The sequence below is a fragment of the Eucyclogobius newberryi genome, unplaced genomic scaffold (assembly GCF_026437365.1).
Source record: "Eucyclogobius newberryi isolate DKJ021-1_F unplaced genomic scaffold, fEucNew1.0.hap1 SCAF_13, whole genome shotgun sequence".
Taxonomy (NCBI): domain Eukaryota; kingdom Metazoa; phylum Chordata; class Actinopteri; order Gobiiformes; family Gobiidae; genus Eucyclogobius; species Eucyclogobius newberryi.
In genome coordinates, this window is record NW_027315757.1 from 20319240 (window position 1) to 20338762 (window position 19523).

At 38.2% G+C, this 19523-nt stretch overlaps 1 protein-coding gene across 2 annotated transcripts in view; it reads left to right on the forward strand.

Annotated features, from left to right (window-relative positions):
• The first annotated feature begins 4042 nt into the window (after positions 1-4042).
• Positions 4043-19523, forward strand: part of ppp1r1b (protein phosphatase 1, regulatory (inhibitor) subunit 1B) — a 47443-nt gene continuing 31962 nt past the window's right edge. For both annotated transcript variants that reach the window (XM_072442892.1, XM_072442891.1), the window contains exon 1: positions 4043-4203. In XM_072442892.1, coding sequence (XP_072298993.1) covers positions 4096-4203 — 108 coding nt within the window. In that variant the 5' untranslated portion in view covers positions 4043-4095. The remainder of the gene's footprint in view (positions 4204-19523) is intronic.

Here is a 19523-nt window from a genome sequence, read left to right on the forward strand (position 1 = left end):
TTCCCCTCCTCTTCTCCCTCCTCTTCCTAGCCCCTCTTCCTCCTCCCCCTCTTCCTCCTCTCCCTCCTCCTCCTCTTCTTCCTAGCCCCACCCCCTCCTCCCCCTCTTCCTCCTCCTCCGCTTCTTCCTCCTTCACCTCCTCCTCCTCTCCCTAGCCCCTCCCCCTCCTCCTCACCCTCCTCTTCCTCCCCCTTATCCTCCTGTAAAGCTCTTTCTCGTTCATTTTTGCTGCTGCCAATGCAAAATCCACTGCTTTTCACTGAGTCCAAATCCCTTTAATAACGGCAAGAACCTGGAAATAGCAAAGCTGCTCCAGTAGTTTAAGTCCCACTCAACCTTTTCAATGAAATACACATTATTTTAGTTTGTTGCATTGCCATGATGGTGGGAAATATGTCTAAAATGTTGACGATATTGCACTTGTTGTTTTGGTGATTAAAATTACAATATAGAGTGTTTTGTCCATAACTGAAACTATTACAAATGACCTACAACAGAATATAAAGTGATGTTTCTTTTATTTTACTGTCCAAAGGGGCTGCACAATATTGGAAATTATTGCGATTTGCAATATAACTGTTATGTACGATGTCGATATTTGAATATACACATAAATATCCGTCACATTAAAATATATTCATGCTTTAAAACTGTCAAAATAAACTGAATAAGGAACATTTACGTCATTTACATTTATAAATAGCACATTTCTGTCGGATGGAAGACCTTGTTCTCATTGCGATATATTTAGTCAGCTGCGATATCGATTATTGCCTTATTCAATATTGTGATATCGATACTTTTACCATATATTGTGCAGACTCCAAATCAACGAAGACATTTACAGGCAAATTTAAGCGCTTTGACGTTATTTAGATCATATAAACAAATGTTGGGATATTCATTTTTGTCGTCCTTTTATTGCAATTCCAAACCATCAATTTAAGGCGAGACACAACAGGTGAACAGGAAACATCTTAATCTTAAATCTAAAGATATCCTGTAGTTTAGTTTAGTTTGGTAAATTGTATTACAAGTTTTAAATCATGTAATCAAGTTTTCATTTAGAAATAAGTAAAAATGGAATTAGCACCTATTTGGGACATTTAAATCACAAAAATAGTCAGAGAGGTTTGATTTGTTGATGTATTAAACACACAAATAATTACAGAGATTTTGGATTTATTTTAACATTTCTGATTAAACTCTGTCTGAAAATTGGCCTAAAATGTCACATTTTGCTCATTTTATTAAATTAAACTAGTAATAAATCAGGCGTAGAATTATATATCAACAAGTCTTTCTGTACTTTCCATCACAATCTTGTTCAGTACAAGAGTAAAAGTAAAAGTAAAGTTTGCTGTGTGTAGATACTACTTTAATTGATGATCTTTACGTCCAAACAGGATAAAAATGCATTTTAACAAACACCCTTTGAAGTTACAAAAGAAATTCTGCTGCAAGTTGATTAGAATAAATCATTTAAAACATGTCGGAGTGGATTTGACAAAGTTGTTAGCCTTTATGCTGAAAGAGCAAACTGACTTAAAAATAAAAAATGTAATAAAATAAATGTCTTGTCTGTAATGTCTCAAATTAATAATGAAAATGCACTCGTCAAAATACAAAATGGAAGAGAATTTAACACATTTTACATCACTATCTCCTATTTCATAACTAAATCTTGTAGCTGTGTCCTCATAATAATGTCCTCTGCCCTTTGCAACCACAACCGGACATATCGATGGTTACCGTGGACACGTAACATCGCTCCCCGTGCGTTACACTGCGGGCGTCACACAGAGGGTCCACACTTCTGCTCTTGTTGAGTTTTTTTGATCCATGAAGCTGGATTAGGAAACACTTCATCTCGCGCACGGGTTGAGTTTTGATGTGATAAATGTGATATTACGAGTCTGTTTTCGTCTGTGTTCTTGTAACGGGGCCAAGGACTGGATCATTTATTTTATCAGCCTCACAGTGGAAAGATTCACACGCCATCGACACAAACGAAACAAAAACATAGAAATATGAGTATAATGGATTAGTAGATAAGGACAAAAACACATGCAGAATAAGGAAATGTAGATAACCAAAATCGACATGCAAGTAGGATTATTTAACTTGTCGCCTCGTCCGTAATTGTTCTTTTTTGATTAGTCGACTGGTCAAACGGGTAATTTTATTGTACAATGTGACTTTTTAAATACATTATCGTTCAAACAAATGTTGAACTATGATGTCTAAAGACTTTTGGAAGGAGAATATTTACAAAGAAAGTGTATATTGATGAAATTCTACATTATTTTATGAGAGTTTGACTTAATAACGCCACTTTTTTGTTGTAAAAAAGTCTTTTTGTATCTGTTTTTTAATCTGTATCGTCCGAAGTCGACTGTTACACAAGGAAAGTTTATTGTGGAACAAGAATATATGCTTTATAAACACAAAAAACATATAAATACATAAGTAATCATTATTAAATGTACTTTTAAAGTGGAGAGTCACGTGCAGAGCTGAACAGAACCGTTTGGAGCCACGTCTTCAACAGTCCCAAAAGACATTTCAGAAACGACATCACACGTAAAATAGCAAAGTACTTAAGTTCTAGTACATTTTCTGGAGCAGTTTTGGTGGTAAATCATCCAGTATTGCGACGTAAGACCAGCCTGGCTTGGCTTTTTTATACGTTAGACTAAGACAGACTTAATTCGATCCACAAGGAAAACGACGTGGACACAGTAGCTCACGCGAAGCTGTAAAGCCTTTAGTCTTTTAATTACGGTAACTGGCTGATGGCGTATTAGCCGAGTATTTAATTATTTCATTAAGATTATGAGAGTTTATATGGGACGACAGCAGAAAAGAGAAGGAGCTATAGATTTGGGTGCGACTCGTGCACTTAATCTTCACTTTTTACATCGAAACGAAGTGTTTCCGAGTACTTTTTTGAATAAATTGTTGTTTTTGTATTGTCTTATGAGTACAGTTTCACAATATCTGCAATATTCGTCGACAGAGAAGTGCTTTAGTACCACAGCCCATTAGAATATAATGACTAAAGTAAAATAAGTGGAAATTCAAACATAATCCCACATGTTTATAGTGCGCGTTTAAGTCTGACATTTGCATATATTAGCTAAAAAAAAACTGATCGACTTAAGTCACGCTCTACACTTCGGTTAGTCGAATAAAAGGGGCAAAAGCTCTCCAACCCATCGAAAAGAAGACAAATTGCACTGACAAAAACAAACAATTGCACATATTTGTACAGAAATCACTTGTAAACTGTGCATTCATTAGTAAAAAGACTCGCAAATTAACTCCCAAATCTCTAGCTAGCTCGCCGCTTTCCCTCCTCTGCCGTCGCGAGTACAAATCCCTTGAAATCCGAGCCAAAAATGATGTATCGGTCAACCGCCACACCGATTATCAACCGATTAATTGACTGGACGACTGTACGGCCGTATTAGTCACAACCGTATGACGTCAAATTAGACAGAATAAACACGATTAAACAAAACCGCATCTCATTTTGTTGATCCCAGCGCGCAAATCTCTCATTCACAAATAGGGGCCGGGAGCGGCTCAGCTGACGTGACAAGATTAATATTCTTTTTATTTTTTTTTTTTTTATTTTTTTTTTTGCTGATTACAAATCTACCTCGTGGCTTATGTGGAGGAATTCTGCCCGTCCTCCATCATCCCGTGCGGCCAATACACGGTTTTTCTCTCCTCTTTTTGTAACCCCGCCCGTCGCGAGTGCAGCCACGCCCCCCCTTTGCGGCAGCCACGCCCCCCTTCGCGCCGCGGCTCCTCCCACGCGTCTGCCTCGGCGCCGGATCAACGGAGACGCTTCATTCTGAGCCAGCGTCGGTGCGCACTGCATTCAAGAGTTGACAGCTTTGACTTCAAGCAGACTTTGTTGTTGTTGTTGTTGTTGTTGTTTTTTATTAGTTTTTTTTTGGACAATCCATCAATCTCCTCCTCCGCCTCCTCCTCCCTCCGTCGCCGCGGGAGGCTTGCCCTGAGACGCGCACATCTCCGGGAGAAGCGCCCCCGTCGTCCTCCGCCTCATCCGCGCGCACCAGAGCCATGGAGCCCGCCGTGTCCGCAGAGGGAGAGCCCAAGGAGAGGAAAAAGATCCAGTTCGCGATGCCGTCCTCCGCGCCCACCAACCTGGACCCGCGGCAAGTGGAGATGGTGAGTACAAATACAAATACAGCGCGTGTATTTGTGTGTGGATGAAGTTGATTTTTGCTCCATCTCTCATTTGCATTTCAACTTTCAAGCATGCGTTGACAAGAAAGCATTGCAGGTCTTCCATATCTTCATAAAATAACTCAAATCCTTGCATTGATTGGGTGAAGCGCATTGCAAAGTGGTTTAAGAAAGTGACTTCTCTAAACTATGGTCAGAAGTTAAGTAAGTTCCTTCTTATTTCTTGCCTATTGTAATGTGGGTTAGGCTCATTTCACCTTGTAACACTTTCAAATACGCGTGGTTGTTTTGGTGCAGCACAAATTTGACTTCCTTGCCACGGGAAGTCAAATACTGGTAAAATACTGGTAAATACTAGCAAATAGTGGTGAAATACTGATAAATACTTTAAATACTGGTGAAATACTGGTGAAATACTGGTAAATACTGGTGAAATACTGGTAAATACTGGTAAATACTGGTGAAATACTGATAAATACTGGTAAAAACTGGTGAAATACTGGTGAAATACTGGTGAAATACTGGTAAATACTGGCAAATACTGGTAAATACTGGTGAGATACTGATAAATACTGGTAAATACTGCTGAAATACTGGTAAATACTTTAAATACTGATGAAACACTGATAAATACTGGAAAATATTGGTGAAATACTGGTAAATACTGGCAAATACTGATAAATACTGGTGAAATACTGGCTTATAAAAGAGAGTTGTTTTGCAGTGTAGCCACAACTGATACAAGCACGAGCCGAAATTGGAACCAAATATCTGCGGAAAAACACTTCACCTTTGCACAAGGAGCTCAGAAGTATTGGTTATATTGTTATTGTTATCTTCTGCCTCTGATGTACTTGACTAAAACGATTTGCACCGCTGCTTTTGGAGATACTTTTGCACTTTTGTCACTTTTCCAAGGTCAAAAATAGTTCAACATTGACTCACCGAAGTTCATAGTGTTCATTATCACTGTATTGCAATACTACTTCAGCTGTATTACCACTCTCCTGCGTAAAAAAAAAAAAAACTGCACATGTTGATAGAAAATCTTTGAATGTGTTTCAGAATAATGAGAAATTAGGGCCGTTGCGATTTAAAATTTAAAATATAACACAGTATAGTATCTTTTGAATGGGGGAAAAGTCTTTTAGATAACAGGAAGCTGAAACATCACATTCTTATCTATACGGATATATTTTTGTTTTTGCATGAATGTTCCACAATATAGCATTAAACTTATCTCGCTCCATGGATATTAGCGTTTAAGTAGAATATATACTGTATTTTCTGGATTATAAATTGGAGTTTAAGTCGCACCAGCCAAAAAATGCATAATAGAGAAGAAAAAAACATATAAGTCGCACTGAAGTATAAGTCGCATTTTTGGGATAAAATCCAAGACCAAGAACAGACTTTAAATATTGAAATGCAATTTAAAATAATAACAGATTAGAGAACATGGTGAATAGGTGTACGTATGCTAACGCTAACACTTTCAGCTACATGAGGCACAGACAGAACTGTGGTAAGTGTCTGGTATGTTAACGTAACATATTAACAGTTATTCAGATAACTATAGCATAAAGAACATGCTAACAAGTTTACCAAAGCATCAGTTTTACCCCAAATCACTAAATCCATTGAATTCTTCTTCCTCTGTGTCACTTCTAAACAACTCCACAAACTCCGGAGGTAGAGGAAGTGCAGATTCTTCTTCTGCGTCGCTTAGAGCCTAGAGTTCCCTCTTGTGGTTGTAAAGTGTGAAAATAACAAATAATATCACATATAAGTCACTCTGGAGTATAAGTCGCACCCCGGATCGTGAAGTTTTTTCCCACAACAATCGCAACACTAGAATTCGACATAGCGACGTCCCTGACCCCAGAGATACTTTAGAGTTCTGAGAAGCGTTCTCTACGAGCCCTTGACATTTCTCCGCCGTAACATCTTTGTACAGTCACTCCCGCCCGGGCGCCTGACTCGGCAAACTCGTGTCGACATTTCAATCATCGTCGATGCTTTTGACCCTAATTCCGGCAGATCTTATTTTAGAAAGTAGGACAGAGCGGGCGTCGGCCGCCGGAGGTGCCTTGAGGACCGCGGCGCTCCTTTTGGGAACAGCAGAGGTGAGAGAGAACGGTATCGGTCTTACGCGGTGGAAAATGACATTAATAGATGATAAGATGAAAAGATGAAGACCTAACCTTTGTTCCGTATGGGTTAATTCTCTTTGCGTCTGTCCTGTTTTTTTTTTTTTTTTTAAAGGCTTTAATTTGCATTTTCAACTCATTTCCCTGGAGGTTACGCCGTAATCTCAGAAGGTGACGGCGTTATTAAAATGTCCCCGTCGTATTCTATCCCATATCTGAACCTATATTTGTGCCGTGATTGTCTTCTCTGTCGCGCTAAAGAAGAACGCCTGGGCGATGTTGACGAAAATGCATCATTTCGATGTCGATTTTCCAACGATATTTCAATAGCGCTTCAGGAATGTGCTAAAATGTGCCCGGTCAAAGTTCAAGTACGGCACGAAATGTGAACAAACCATGAAACGAGCCACAAACGTGCAGAAATATCACTTTATCATACACTTGTTTGGGAGATTACACCAGATGTTTTGGTTGATTTTATATTTAATCAGCAAATTTGTACGTATTACCAGTATTAGTTTAGCAATGTATTGAAATTTAGATCATATATTGTGAATGTTGTTTTGAATTAGGGATCAAAGTTTAGTGTTGCAATTATTGTGAGTAAAAAACGTCACAATTTAACGATTATTCACGATTATTGAGACCAAACACCTGTGAAATCTATAATTTTCTTAATTCATATTGTCTATACAGTTTCTGTTCCTCAAGTTTGTGAGCGGCTTTGCAAAATTTAACTTTCTGAAAGACAAAATAAAGTTAAATGTGACAAAAGCAGCCAGATAAATGACGTTTTCTTTTACATTTACGTCTATTTGGCTATAAATTCAACTAAAAAGACTTAATTTTGCTTCTAAAATTGTCAAGATTTTTTGGGTTCTTGCGATTATAGTGTACAGAGGCTAAATCTGACTATCGAGTTTATCGTTCATAGTGAAAAATGTACAAAAAATAGCTGATTTAAAAAAGCTAAATTAGAGTGAAAGTGTTCAATTTGACATAAATGGCAAGATATGAATGCATTTTACGTTTAGGTTTACTTTTTGAGGAGAAAGGTCTTAATTTTTCTGCTAAAATCGACACATGTCTTCACATTAATTTAACTAAAAAACAATTTGTTTAGTTTGAAAAAATGTCACTTTTCTGCAATTTGAATTTTGTGAAAAATATTTTCTCTTCTCTTCACGATTCTCATTTTTTAGTCTTTACGATTATATTGTGACTTAAATTATCACGATTATCAATTATAACCATAAAACGCTGAACAAGAAGAAGTAAGCTAATAATCTCGACATCTCTTGTTTGGTCTCGGTTTGAGCCCAGTTTAATTCTTGATTTGGTTTTATTTTAACCCATAATTAGCTCCTTGTTGTAATGTTGTAATGTGCTGTTCGTCGCGACTCAACTGGGCACAAACCAGGACCGAGCCGGCACAAGAGTGAAATCGTCCTGACATAACAGAAACAAAAACCTGTCGGTAGTTTGCATAAACACAAATGATTATAGCGGCGCTTCCTGCTGAAATGCCCTCGTAAACACCCGTCGCTACGATTCCATTTCACTTCCAAGAAACGGCGGGACATGGATTGGCCAAATGTCAGCTGTTCTTATGTATTTCCCTGCGCGTGTGTTTTACTTCATGTGGGAGGTTATGTTGTCACGGCGATATTTGCTTGTGCTGTTCAAATTGCTCCGCTTCATTGGACCAAAACCAGTGACGTTTGTGAATTTAATTTGTATAAAGCGCTATCTCATATTCATATTTGCACAACATTTCCCTGTGGCTGCCTGTGTTTGAAAGAGTTTGAATGGATAAGGTCCATAACTATATGAGAAAATACGGCTTATGGCGATAAATAACTTGTTTTGAATGGAGTTAATATTGTTCTTTTGTAGATATGTCAAGAATATTCGGCCAATCAATAATTGTGAGGATTCAGCACCAGGGACGTCACGATATCGAATGTTAGTGTTGCGATTATTAAGAAAAAACATCACGATTTGAGTTTGCAACCGAATTTTCAACTGAACTCTCTGAAAAAATAAATAAATTCAAATGTGACAAGAAAAAAGATTTAAAAAATAAATAAAAAAATAAACCAAAAATATTGAAATTTTCACGATTAAAATTTTTTGGTTCTTTCGATTGTATTGTAACCTGAATAATCACGATTATCGATTAACTGAATAATCTTGACATCCCTATTCAGGACACAACATAATCATAAGAACTGTAAAATAATAATAATCGTTCCATTTCAGATGCAAAGTTAAGTAATTTAAGTTAAATCTATTCTCTAAAGCAGTAAACCTGAACGTAATTTGGCTGTTGAATGAATGGAGTTAATATTCTGCTGTTGTAGATATATATATATATTTGTGAGGATTCAGGGCACAACATAATCGTAGAAACTATGAAATAATATTAATCTTTGCCATTTTAGAAGCAAAGTTAAAGTGCCCCCTACAGGTCAGACGACACATTGAACTAAAATGCAGTTAAGATTTATATATTTTAAATGTTGCTAAAAATGACAAAAATGTGTCCCAGAATAGCTCGTTTTTTAGGTTTATTGTTTAACTTCCTGTTTGTGATTAATGACATCACACTAGGAAATTACCCAACAAACACTCGGCAAAAACTCCTCTAATGTTACCATTTTTTTAAATTGACAAATACAAATATATAAGAGCAATTTTATTTTGTTGAATTCATGTTTAGAGAGTCAAAAAAAGTTGTTTCTTTCTGTAAATTCTGCATAAACTTGGGTCGCTTGGATGTCACTTCCTGTCATTTTATACAGATTTTTCAATGTTTTCTTCACAAATAGCTGCACAATTGGTGTAAAACTATAATTTATATGTACAACAGGTATGAATACACCAAATAAAGTCAAAATGAGAAAATCTTAAAAACCTGTCATGGGTACTTTAAGTCATTTCAATTAAATCTATTCTCTAAAACAGAAAACCTTTTGGGACAAGTATTCTATCGTCTAAAATAAGCCACTATAGTTTTGAGTGTAGTTTTGATTAAATTGCTTTTTCAACCAGTTCTTGAATTTTGTATATTATTTAAAATCGTCCCATACAAACACATTAATGGCTGCGATCAAATTAAAATCGCAATTTGAATGAACAACTGTGATAATTAAGTGACATAATATCCTGTAAACAACAACATATCCTCTTATTGTGTGTAAGACCTGCAAAACACTAGACTTTTTGGACTGTTTTTCTTACAATGTTTAGGAGTCTTCTCTCAAATGTCAGTGCAGATTAAAACTGTGAACTTTGAACAGAATTCTATTAAAACACAAATTGCGAATCGTTGAAATTCCCAGATGGTTCCTATGACTTTCTGCGCGTGACTTGAACAAACAACAGCTCAGAGGAAGTTTGTTTGGGCCGAGAGGACGTGTGTGTTTGTGTTTTCACATCTGATAACTTGTCAGGCGTCCCAAGGGATTTACTTAAAATCAGAAGCATTATTTCATTCCTGTCTCCTCCCAAAGCCAGCACTGGTCACTAATGAGCTGACCACTGTTTGTGGCCTCTGTTGTTGTTGTGGTTATTGTTGTTGTTGTCACGACATTTTAACAACCAACTGTCACTGACTCAATGGTTTGTCTCCTTTGACATTGAAGAGGTCAGCTTGAATGGAATATGGCAAAGTTATTGGCGGCCCGCGGGCCAAATCCACTAAGCTATAAGGTCCAGCCCATCATGATATAATGGGCCATGGGCCGGACCACATTGCATTTGTCTTCAGTAGAATCAGATGTGGTAATCTCAGTTACACTTCAGATCTTAGTCCTGGTTCAGATTGTGGGGTTTTATCCTGTGGTGTATGTGATCCAAAGAGAGCAGCAGGTTTAGGACCAGGTCTCGTTCTACTTCTGCTGCTTTGTACTCGTTCTAATGGTTACTAAGCAACACAGGGTTTGTCCTGCTTTAGGAGTGAGGATGTCAACATCATTTATGATTATTCAGGCCACATGGTAATCATAAGAACTGAAAAGAAATAATTGTGCCAATTTTAGAAGCAAAATTAATTCAATAGTCCAAAAAGTCCAGAAGGTTTTATTTTGTAAATCTGGTCAGCGTGTTAGTCAGCGTGTTAGACAATGTGAATGAAAGAAAATAAAATGAATGAGATCATTAGTCATGGTCTCAGTAATTAAGAATAATTGTTAAATTGTGATGATTTTTCTCACAATAATCATGACATGTGAACAGCCTCTTGTTCTCACCAGAGGTCAAATACCACTCTGTGACAGAAGAAAGACTCCTCTGTGTGCCCAGGCAAACATGTTCATGATAAAGTGTTCCCTGAAGTGAAGTGCTCTTTGTTCAGAGCCTTCTCCTCTGAACACGGCTCGTCTGGTGGAACGATGGACCTGGGACCTTCTGCACCCTCACAGAGGATGATAATGACTCTGCTGAGGGTGCCCAGAGGGTGCCCAGGTGGCATAGTGCCACTCAGCTGTTTGTGGACGCTCACATCCCCATCTTTAAGGCACATTTGACAAATTCATGCAGAGCCTGGAGGTATCTGAAATTGCTATTATAATGACCCTGACCGACCCTCAAATGAGCTCAAAACACTGAGACTACAATCATCCAGAATTGTATGAACCAATCTGAACGTATCTGTCCTCTTTTGATTATGGACCACCTTTGTGTCTGAAATAAAGTTAATCAAATATCATACTTTGAACTGTGCGTCAACAGGAGCCTCTTCTTTTGCTCATGTATGTGACGACTGGGTAAGTCATGTGACGTGTTGCACAGTTACAGCATGAAGAGGTCCAGGACAAAGCTGTCTCTTTACACTTGTACTAGAAGACGAAAGGTTTATTATGCCAATCCACATATATTATTTTCTTTTTTTTTTCATTTTAGTTTTTAATCAGCTTTTTTTTAACACTATAACTGATGTACTCGTTATTTAAATTTTGCACATCTTCAAAACAACATTCCCAATATTTAAACACTGGTATATTTCCCACCGCTCAGTCATTTATTTGATGTCTGGCTAGCGACCTGTCATTTTTGGACCGGTCAGGCCTGATTCCAGCTGAATAATCCTCACATTTTCTTTTATTTGCGCAGCCAGTTGTGCAAATAATGATTAGATTTAGCCAAGAACTTGCTGTCCTCAAGGTGATGCCAGCGCAGGATACCCAAAGGTGACATTATTATGTAAAAATTACTTAATTTTTAACCATTTTATAACGGCGTACGGCGGTTTGTAATTGTATTTCGACTGATTCATGCACGTTGAGTAATCCTGTATTGTATTGTGAATTTCAGTTTTCACCTACCCCCCACTTCTCTGTATTCACTCGCAATTAATGTAAAACTTGTAGGGTTCAAATTCACTGCTTGCTTCAATGAAATGCTTGAAATTCTGCAGTTTTGAAGAGGGAAATGAGTGGATTTGTTTCTATTATTACGTCTTTTTAGAACGAAAGATAAAATATTGATGCAGTTTATTACTTTAGTACGTTAGACGGCTCATTTTAGTCATCAAGGAACCCATTCATTTCAACTTAGAAGAGCTGCTCTGTCGCTCACTGTTCAACAACTACAAGCGCCAACGGCCGACTTTAATATACCGTATTTTCCGCACTATAAGGCGCACCGGATTATAATTCGCACTGTCAATGAATGGTCTATTTCCGATCATTTGTCATACATAAGGCGCGCCGGACTATAAGGCGCATTAAGCAAAACAAAACGTGAACCACACAAAATCGCTTTGAGGTCAGTGAGCACAACCAGAATGAATCCATATATAAGACGCACTGGAATATTAAGCGCACTGTAGTTTTTTTGAGACAATTGAAAGCTTTTAAGTGCGCCTTATAGTGCGGAATGTACGGTATATCTTGTGCCATATCCGGACACGAAGACACAGGGGAGGAACAAAGCGGTCGAAATGCCGCAACGCTAGTGCCGCCCACCGTTTTTTCACATCTACAGAACAATCCGTTTACTTTTCTGAGGTAACGCCGGGTCAACAAACTACATTAAGACTCAACTTTAATTAGTTAATACAGAATTCACCGGGAAAGGTGAATTAAACGAGTGAAAACGTTGCGCTTCCTATTGCGTCGACGGCAGATCACGGCCCCTCGACGCGACGCGCTGCCGACTGCATTAAGAGGAAAATGTTTGACCTTCAGGAACATTTACAACTTCCGCTTGGGTATAATCTGACGAGTGAAGAATGACGAGATTCTACTCTGCAGTGATAATAAACAAAGGAGCAAATACCTTCCCTTGACCCAAAACAAGCCAGTTCTGTTGCCTAAACGTGAACACGTTAGCATTCTGACCTTGGTGCTGTGACGCTAACACCACCTACTCTCACGTCCCCGGGCAAAGGCTGCAATTATTTAGGTAATATATGACCCAAGGCAGAGGTCTAAATTAGTCTCTGCGTCTGCACTGGGGTATTGTTACTTGTATGAGCCTTAGTAACCTCGCAGTTTCAACAAACAAACAGCAATCGTTCTGAAATGCATTTGATTTTTGTAGCAGGGACGAGGGCTTTGGAGCAAAATATCTAATTGTGATTTTTATTTTGATTCAGTTTGCGGTTTGTGCTTTAGAACATTTACAAAAACCTGAAATGAACCGACAAACCAATGAAAGAATGACATATATATGCTAATCTAAATGACGGGATTAGCAGTTTTAAAGTTGAGTAAGAGCAGATACTTTTGTGTCAGCGATTTTTCACTGCGACCACGATTAATCTGACAGCCCCACTAATAAATCTTGATTTTTTCAACCTAAAACGTGACGTAATCGCAGGTAGTTTTACAAAAATTGCGGTTAAACCTTGTTAAATCTAAATGACAGGATTCGCAGTTTTAAAGTTTGAGTAAGAGCAGATACTTTTGTGTCTGTGGAGCAAGTGTTTGTACTTTGCAATTTGCCAGTCGTACTGCGATTTTTCACTTCGACCACAATTAATCTCGCAGCCCCATTAGTGAATCTTGATTTTTACAACCTAAAACGTGACGTAATTGCAGGTAGTTTTACCGAAATTGCGATAGAACCTTGTCGTGGGTTGGTCCTGCGTCGGTTTAAAGAAAGAACAGAAGAGTGGCTGACTAAACCCTCATGTTTTTGCTCTTACTTTGCGCTTTTATGAACATGAATAACGACAGGAGCATATTTTTAGTGCTGACTCACAGGTACAGTACAAAACAGCATTCTGCAGCGGTGCGTAAAGGACATCGATTCACATCAGTCCCTTCAATTATTTTATTTCACACGACTATGGGCATTTGTAGTTATAGTTGTAGTTGTGCGGCCAGATGGTGCGATGCGGCCGTTTGAATATGCTTTTTGACACAATAATTTAATTAAAGCTGAGACATCACTCTAGGCTAATTCAGACTAAAAATCAAGGAAAATTCTTAGCTTTTTCTCAATTTTTTAATCTAAAAAAAAGTTTAAAAAGCGTCATTGCAATATTTTAATATACTTTTCAACACAATCATTTCAGACCTATTGATGATTCTTTACAAATCAGAGAAGAAAAAAGATTGACAAAACCAACATGAATACAAGCCAATTTAGATCTGAAGGAAAATGATGAATAAAAGGTCCCGTTTTCTTTTACAAACGCACATTTAGATTTTAAAAACAGTGCGTTTGTGACTATCTCGACCGCTGTGTCTTTGCGATACATTTAGTTTGTCGCACCATCGATATTGCATTCGAAATATTGCGCAAACTTCAAATATTTGCACGATTCATTGTGTGAAAGTCTCAGGAAGTACAAACAGTTCTATGGTTGAAATACATGAGTGATGGGGCATACTGTACATTTGAAAAGCAGAAATCCATACTTTATTGAAGTGTGGGACCGTCAGATATCAGATGTGGGTTTATCGAACGGCTCATATGGATTTGTACTCATAGACGCGTGCGACGGAGACAACGGTGCGGCGAATGAAGTGAATCCATGTGGGCACGTGTCAGAATATTATAGATTAAACGTTGCAAACGCAGAGAGTAACACGTTTCAAGAATCCACCGTACTTTGAGTTCATTGGACATCAGTTTAACAGTCCTTAAAGTGCCTATGTTCTAATTTTGATTTTATTTGGTGTGTTTACATCTGTCGTACATATAAATTACAGTTTTACACTAATCGAGCAGGTATTTGTGGAGAAAAAGTTGACAAATCTGTAGAAAAAGACAGGAAGTGACATCACACCAGGGACACACATTCCAGTTTATGCATAATTTACACAACGAAACAACTTTTTTGACTCTCTAAAGTTGCTCTCATATATTTGTTTTCGTCAAATTAAAAAAAAATGAATTTGCTCAGTGTTTGCTTGGTAATTTCCTTGTGTGATGTCATCAATTAGAAACAGGAAGTGAAATAATAAACATGTGCAATTCTGTGATGTTTTTTTTTTTTTAATCATTTTTAGCCAAATTCAAAATATAATTATCTTAACTGCATTTTTGTTCAGTGAGTCGTCCGACCTGTAGGGGGCACTTTAAAGATGCACGGAAATGTTATTGGTTTGCCCGGAATTTTCCGCAGCATGGCATTAACCGTTTTTCATGTATTCTGTTACGAGTGTTTTTATTGCCAAAACAACAACAAAAGACACAGATTGCTCACTTTTTTATGCAATTTTGTGGAATATCACAGGGAAAAGAATAACATCTTCATGGAGTCTTCACTTAAAAAAGCTGTTCATTTGAATTTTTTCCATTTTGCTGATATTTTTATGCCATTTTTATACGTTGCAGATTTTCATAATTTTATCATAAGGAAAATAATATTGATAGTTCTAGTTTTCCACCAATCCAATGCCATGTTTTACCACTAACACATAAGGGAGCTGTGCATTTTGTGCTCTGCTTTCTTTGCACTAAAGACTTCAAATAAATGTCTTCCCTTTAATGTCGGCTCAAGCTAAATATCGACTTTTCCTGAAGATTTAAGGTGTCAAAAATATAAATTAAAGTGTCTCTCTTTAGCCAGAAAAGATGTAATGTTTTGATGCTCACGGTCTCCTTCTTTGACTAAACATGCATTTTATATTGTGTAACAGTGATCTTTATTTCATCTTTGTTGAAATTGATTTTGACAGCGTTTAACTTATTTTGTCTCTATTTGGACTTAATGTTAGTGTAACAACAGTATTAAATTATTGTTAATATTGCAAACTAGATCTAGGATGGCGTTTTTATCAGGCGCATTCAGGCCTGTCACAGTAATTACTATCTTGACTTATCGTTCAAAATATGGTACATGGAACGTTGTGTTTATGTACTTTGCGTGTAGCTTCACTTTTTGTAATATCACAAAGATAGACATATGGATAAAAGTATGTCAAAATATCAAATTTTAGTGTTGCAATTGTCGTGAAGAGAAACGTCACAATGTTATGATTATTCGCGATTGTTTGACAACTTTGACAACTGTGAAATTCAATTCAAGTCCAGCTGTATCGAATCAAACTTTCTGAATCGAAAAATAATGATATTGTCACATAAACGGCAAAATAAAATGTTATATTGTTAAGTGAACAATTATCGATCAACGCAATAATACTGACACGCCCTGCTGATGAAAGACCCCGCCCCTGCCTTCTCTCCCATGTGTCACCGCACTGCAGCCCTCCCTGACCCTGACCCCGACCCCTGCGCCCTCCCCGACCCTGACCCCCCGTGCCCTCCCCCTCCCTGAACACCCGATTGCGCCCTGCCCGCCTCCGGCCCCGCCCTCTCTCCCGCGTGTCACCGTCCTCTCTGTGTTAAACGTTAAACAGCGACCTTTGAGGCGCGCTCTGTTTGTGGGCAAACACCGAGCGACTAGGGGACTGTCAACACGGCCGGACCAAAGCACGCCGCACGCTCCACCCAAAAGCATGTTCAAAAAGCGCCACGTAAAAGCAAAGTGGGATTTTTACACAATTAAAGGATCGTTGTGATGTTGTAGAGCACACATTTGTTATAAAATGTACACTTCGCTTTAGGCTTCAGAGTTACAGAGGTGGACAGTGAGTGCTCAGTTACTTCTGCAGAACTTTTTGGGAAATGCTTCTTTTTCAGACGCCATACTTATACTCCTGCTTGAGACATTTTTAGTTTGAAGTAACAAAAGCTGCTGATAATATAAAATCATTTGAACGTTGGCGTTTCTTGCGTTGCTCTTAGTTTTTCTCATTTTTGTGTCGGCCGGTACTTTGAAAACACCATTTTAAGCTTTATTTTGTGTTTCGTCCCTCAAATTATAAATCAGGCAGTTACAGTAGTTTCCACAAATACTTTTTTTACTCTTACTTTCTTCGACCACAACTGTGTACTCTTACTTGAGAACTATTTTTGGCTACTCGACCCTCCTCTGCAAAGTTATGATTAAATCTAAAATCTGATTTTGGAATAAGTCAAAGGGGTGGGGATATTATTGTTTTTTTTGTGATGTTCCACAGATCTATCAGACATCTATTGGCGATAGATCGACAAAAAGGTCAAGGTAATTTTCTTCTGCAATTTTTTTTTTTTTTTTTTAGAGCAGAATTTGCACACCAAGGAATTCAAATTGCTTCGCAGGAAAACAAATGCATCCGTTTCTCTCTTTGTTTTCGGGACTCTTTTCCAACAAATGTGAGCTAAAACCTGCCGTGGGGCGCCTCCATGTTTGTTTTCCTCGTTTGGTCAACTGTCCAACTGACTTCGAGAGCCCTGTGGCTATTTAACAAAACACAGCCTCGAGATTAGAAACGGTGGGAAGTGGGAAAGGAAGTTTCAACTGAAGCACGTATCGCGAGCGCACGGAGCTGTTTACGCAAAGAAAAAGTAAAAAAAAAGTGTCAAAAGTATGATAAATGACCCTTTACAGCGAGCAGGCCGTTACAAAAGTCTAATCTACTGGAGACAAATGAACACGTTAATCCATGTCCAGTTCACACACTTAACCTTTGATCTCTGCAATGTTTTTTAGATGGTAAAACGCTGCTGATGTCATTGATTTGACGTGGAAAAGTTACACAGTGCACCTTTAAAATCAAGCCCTGATCATGACTAACCTTTCCCACCATTTGACCAATATTTAAATCGAGTTCTCCTTCCGTGACGTCCGAGGAGCTTTTAGCCGTCTCTTTTTAAGCGTCCAAAACGAATTGCAGAGCGCTGACACTGCATGTTGTGAAGTGAGTTTGGAAACCGCTCACGATTTGTCTGTTTGTGTTTGTTTGTTCTTGTCGTCGACGACCGGCCAACGTTTTGACGCGTTAATGACTTTATATTAGCAATGTTACCAGCTGCCATCAACAATTTAGCTCAGAATGTTGCGTCATGTTCTTGGTTGACCTCGAAAAGCGACACTTTTAAGGCATCATTCTTTTTACAGCCTAATATAATAGTAATAATAATAATAACGTGAAGATATCCATACGACCTCTGTAAAAACGTTTGTGAATCAAGTCTTTTAACTTTATCAGTCTGACATTTTGGAGGGAAAACGTACACAAACTGACAATGCATTTGAAGACAGGTCATTATTTGCACATGAAACTATATATTTACCAAAAACCCTGCTTAATTTTCCTTAGTTTGAATGTTTTGGTAAATTTAAAGTGCCGATCACAGGTACAGATTATGGCACAAAACCACTGGCTCTGGCTGGGCGTGTGAGCTTTGGAGAGGTTCTGTGCGATGTTCTGATAAAAAAGTAAATGGTATGATGAGTGTGAAAGATGATTTTATGCCTCTGAGAGAATTGAATGAGGTTCCAGAATTTTTACGATGGACTGGTCATTATTGTATATTTTTCCTTGAATGGTTGTAGCAAAAGATTCTGTTGTAGTCATCTGGACATCTGTTTTTTTAATAAAAATTAAGTGTCTTTATTTGACACTCCAAACGTCCCCAAAAATCTAATTATAATTGATTTTGGGCCTAACTCACACAAGAGAACGAGAGCAAACAAGAGCAGCTTGTCTTGGAGTTTGACCTTTGACCTTCTGCGCTGGGTGGAGGCTTCTGTAGGTGTTCAGAAGAGGTTTTGTATCCGACGAGCACGGTTCTGGAGAAAAGCTCAATCTGGATGTGAGATGAACCAAATCAGGCAAATGTTCAGTTAAAACAAACATTTACAGCATTGTACTGGGCCTGTAAGTCACACAGCTGCTTATGGGCGGGTTCACCATCGTCCGGTTCGTTTGGGTAATTGTGAGTGCACCATCGAACTCTGATAAAAAATAGGTCTAAAACTGATAAGAATGAAACAAAAAAAACAAAAAAAAGCTTAAACTAGCTTTAATGTGGAAAAATGGCCTGTGTTTATAAAACAGCTATGATTTTTATCACATTCTCTTTACCCTGGGCATTCCATCCGGCTCATACTCGACTGTCGCAAAAATAGACTGTCTGGGCCACGTAAAGGGCCAGGTAGTGCACATATGAGCCAGGTAGTGGGCCAGGTAGTGCACATGTTAGCTAGGTAGTGGGCCAGGTAGTGGGCCAGGTAGTGGGCCAGGTAGTGGATTAGATCTTTAAAGGAATGAATTATTAAGAATTAATCCAAACACTACTAAAGTCCCACTGCAAGTTTTTGGTGTTGTTTGTTTTTGTATCAAATGAGACAAATTATTGATATGGTTGATTCTATGGTTGATTCTATGGTTGATTCAATAGCTGATTCTATGGTGGTTGATTCTTTGGCTGATGCAGCGCCTCTACAGTCGAGGTGTAGATGCATATTTCTACAAATTTGTTTTGATCGATAAAAGTATTTTTTTTTTATGTTAACCGACACAGCTCAGAGAAAAAACATGTTACATGTTACAACTGTGATCCCCAATCGAACCGAGACAGCTTCAATTTGTAGTGTGAAAGCAACTTAAGTCACTGGGCAAACAAACATGTTGTTTATGTTGTTTTGTGAAAAACAGCTATAGGTTAAGATGGTTAACTTTTCAAATCCTTGCTGACTTGGACTGGTTTCTTGAAGACGGTCCAGACCACATTCTCCTGACAGTCGGGCGTGGTGTGGGAGCCCGGGTAATGATTACAGCAGAAGGTCATCCAGAGATATGCTGGAGCTCATGGAGCGGGACTGGCCTCAGGACACATGCAGCAGACATACATGTGATTGAATGG